General features: G+C 46.6%; 1 protein-coding gene across 1 annotated transcript in view; it reads right to left on the bottom strand.

The window, feature by feature from the left end:
* The window catches only part of C2CD2 (C2 calcium dependent domain containing 2), a 59,553-nt gene that overhangs the window by 12,837 nt on the left and 42,760 nt on the right, over positions 1 to 3,956 (bottom strand). Inside the window, exons 9-11 of the mRNA XM_007452874.1 lie at positions 2,303 to 2,427; positions 1,642 to 1,816; positions 720 to 833 (exon numbers count right to left, since the gene is read on the bottom strand). Of these exons, the coding sequence (XP_007452936.1) occupies positions 720 to 833; positions 1,642 to 1,816; positions 2,303 to 2,427 (414 nt within the window). The remainder of the gene's footprint in view (positions 1 to 719; positions 834 to 1,641; positions 1,817 to 2,302; positions 2,428 to 3,956) is intronic.

Genomic DNA, 3,956 nt, shown 5'->3' with positions numbered 1-3,956 from the left:
AAAGAGGCAGTTTTCCACTTCCGCCAGGTTCGGAGAACACACGGCCATCCCAAGACAGCAGCCATCACACGAGAGCTGCCAGCCCACCGCCTATCCCTCCCTGTCCTGTCCTTGACATTGGCAGGGTCAGAAACAGGACTCAGTGGATGGCGGTGGGGAGAAGCTGCCCACCCAGCCCTTCTTAGACTGCAGGTCACACGTGAGCGAAGGGAGAAAATTTAACCCCCAAATTTAGATGATGCTCTGATTCCAAGAGACAGTGACACAAGCGACCATAAAAGTGGGAAATCTGCATGCAGAGTTCCAGGGGAAACTAATCCTATTAAACAGGTTTCAGGGGACAGTGGGGGACAAAATAAAGTTGGCTTTATGATTATGTCCCCTGAGTCCTGCTTATTTTATGATATCCGTGGAACTGGTACGTTGAACAAGAGAAAAAATAACATTCAGAGATTTTACACAGTGAGGCATAAGCTGGCTTTTTGTGCTCATTTTGTTCAAGCATTCCCTAAAACTTAAGGCAGGGATGCCAACGGCACACCCGGTCTTCCGTCGACTTCCATTTCCCTTCTCTCCTTCTGGTTAGTTCCTCACTTCCTTTATGAAGACACCTCTCCCCAAACTCTAAAAAGGAAAAGCGTCCTTCTCACCAGATGCGGGGCTCGAGGGCAGAGCCTGAAGGAGCTGAGCGGGGACCATCTCGAGTGGCCTTGCGTTACCTGTATCTGAGGAAGAGAACATCTTGCTGACGGGGGCGCCGTGGCAGGAGATGGCCTGGATGGAGATGTCCTTCTCGATGACCTTCACCTTGACAGGTGTTCTCAGGGGAGATTCTGCCCGGGAGACATCCTGATTACAAGAGCCCTCCGAAAGCTGTCTGACTCTTACAGTTACCGGGAAGTGAAATCACACCTCACTTCAGCTCTACTACATGCAGTTGGAAAAGGTAAGAGGCAAACCTTAAGATATTTTTAACAACCTCTCTGATTCTTTGTTTGGGGAGGGGAGGAATGCCCAAAAGGGGCATTGGAAGCCCAGGTTTAAATAAAATTTAATTAAGCCGGAATTTCACTTTCCGTTTTGCATTCAAGAACAGTGCCAAGTGATTTATTCTGGGATGATAATACTTTTGTACAGGCAGGAACACATTATAAATTTTAAAAAATAATACATCATACGCTTATACAGAAGTTGTCTCCAGGGCGGTGGCTATGGGGACAGGTACAGAATCCGGCTAGATCTAAAATGACTGCACATCAAGCCTTCGAATGAATGATTTTTAACATAAGAAACTCTATGCTGGCCGCTCACATCTAATGTTTCAGGGTAGTGTGCTGTCCCCACGTAAACGTCATGGAGTACTTAATGTAACGAGATACTTCATCTAGTATCTAGATTTTAGATTCAGAATTCACTACAGGTTTGAACCTTGCTTTGGCTTGTCATGTGTCTGACAAGATAGAAAGATAATTGTCTGAAAAAAAAACGCTACGCAGAAGCCTTGCCAATTACCCTTCCTCCTGTACCAGGACACTTTCTTGGAGATCATCCTGCAGCCTGCAGCGCTCTGCAGCTTACAGAGGCAGCAAGACGTTTACAGGGGAGGCGTGGCTTCAGAGTTTCTGCGGGGAGGAAACTCACCGGAGCTCAGCGGGGACGCCCTCCCTGCATCGAAGCGAGGCTTGGTTTTCACGGCAGTGACAGTAGTGACCACGGTCCCGCACGGCATCACCGTGCGGTCTTTTTCTATCTTTGCAGCAGGAACAGATGGAGGCATTTGCCAGGATTTCGCTTCACCGGGTTCGATGTAAGAGAACTGCAGAGAGGGCTGGTTACATGCTTTGTAGTCAGCGCAGACGGACACCCCGCCATGGCACGCTGCCTGCCTTTGCAATAACCTCTGACTTCTTTAGCTGTCGCTTAGTATCATAAGTAACTTATAATTAACCAATTTCCCCAGAACTGACACTGGATGATGAGACCCAGGCTCAAACCCAGCCACTCAGCACATAACGATGGGAACAAAAGCTGGAGAACCAAACGAAATAAAAGAGCCCTCTCTGGGTTAGGCCTGCGTGAAAGGGCATCACGGAAAGTTATGTCAGGAAGACAGTGCAACGCAACCCTGGGCAGGAAGCATCCCATTCACGTCTCGAAATGCCTGGGAGGAAACATCAGGTCTTGGACAAGCTTCTTGCTTTATGTTGAAGCGAGAGCAAGACCCTGACAGACATAAATGAAGATGTCCCTTTTCTCAAGTGGGTCGAGCTGGGCCTTGGCATCATAGAGAATGACGTCATACCTCTGCAGTGACCGAACCCAATGCTGAGCTGCCTGAGGAGGCCCTGCTGGTCAGCGTAAAGCTCTGTGGCCCAGAAGGCTGCTTCTTGAACAAATCCAAGGGGACAGTGGTCATCGCCAACAGAGCTAAAGAGACAGGGGACAAACAGGGAACATCGGGGGTGTCTCCATGGGGTTCCACAGGAACAGGATGCCCGCGAGCGGCTGCAACCAGAACCAACTCTGGACACACGCCCCGCTCACTGGGAAATGCTCCCGTTTCAGAACGTTTTAGAAAAGTCAAGGTCATAAAAGACAAAGGAAGGCTGTGGAACTGTTCCAGACCAAGGGAGGCTACAGATGTGACAATCAAAAGGTAGTATCTGATCCTACACAGGACTGGGAAATACTGCTAGGAAGGACCTCAGGGCCTTGGCTGATGGAAACTGGAATCTGGGCAGTAAAGAAGTGGACCAGTGTAACTCAGGAAGCTGATAACTGTGCTGTGGACAAATAATATCCCTACTCTTAGGAAATATGCACTAAAGAATTTAGGGTAAAGGGCCAGGATGCCCAAAACTTACACTCACATGGTTCACACATTTACCCTCGGTGTGTGTGTGTGTGTGTGTGTGTGTGTGTGTGTGTGTAGACAGAGAGAGAAAAGTGAAAGCAACCAGCAATTGTGAGTACAAATAATAAAGGAAATGGGGCAAAATGTTAAAAATATATGAGCCTGAGGAAAGGTTATATGGTTGTTGTTTGTTCTGGGTTTTTTTGTTTTTTTGTTTTTTTTAAGTTTGAAATTTCATAGATCCCATCAGGCTGGACTGGAATGAAATTCCAATGGAGCCAACAGGAGTGGTGCCCCAGGAATGGATTAGGCAAACAGTGGTTCCACCCTGTGTTCAGACTACACGCCCTCTCTTGGAATGTCAGTTCTTATCTCAGGAGCATCCGAGTTATCTCTAGACTACAGAACCAGGGAAACTGCCTCAAAAATCCTTGCTAATACCTAGGAGCTTGAACTGTTTTTCCCTATGCCTTTGTAACTTTAGGAGGTAACCAGATGGCTAGGTTTCACAGCTGAATAAGCCAGGGAAGGGTCACCTCTCCCAATTTTGGTATGTTCACAGGGATTCCTAAAAACCTAATAAATACTGAAACTACTGATTTACACACATACACACCAGGTCCATGCTCACTAGTGATTTTACCTCTATTTGTTGCTGACTTGTATCTAAAGCATGTGTCCAAGTTAAGCTGCTACGGCTTACTCTACAAGGAAAAGTCAGCTGTAAGTCATGGAGACAGAGAGCAGAAGGGTGGAGGCCAGGGGCTGGGGGAGGGGCCTGGGGAGCGAGTGTCTAATGGGGACAGAGTTTTGGTTTTGTAAGATGAATTCTGGAGATGCATGGCGGTGATGGTTGCACAACCATGTGAATGCACTTAATACCACTGAATTCCACACTCAAAAGTTGCTAAGACGGTAACTTTTAAGTTATATGTATCAACACAATTAAACACTGAAGAAAAAAAAAAAAGTAAAAGGTCTATTAAGGCTAAGAGGGTTGAGAACTGCTCTAAGCCAAGAACTGTGGAATAAAAGATTTTTGATATTTGTTAAAGAAAAAGAAAAAGAAAAAGAAAAAGAAAAAAGAACCAGGAATACACTC

The sequence above is a fragment of the Lipotes vexillifer genome, unplaced genomic scaffold (genome assembly GCF_000442215.2).
Source record: "Lipotes vexillifer unplaced genomic scaffold, Lipotes_vexillifer_v1.1 scaffold478, whole genome shotgun sequence".
In the NCBI taxonomy this organism is placed as follows: domain Eukaryota; kingdom Metazoa; phylum Chordata; class Mammalia; order Artiodactyla; family Lipotidae; genus Lipotes; species Lipotes vexillifer.
Note: the sequence above shows the minus strand (reverse complement) of the source record. Positions and strands in the feature narration are given on the sequence as shown.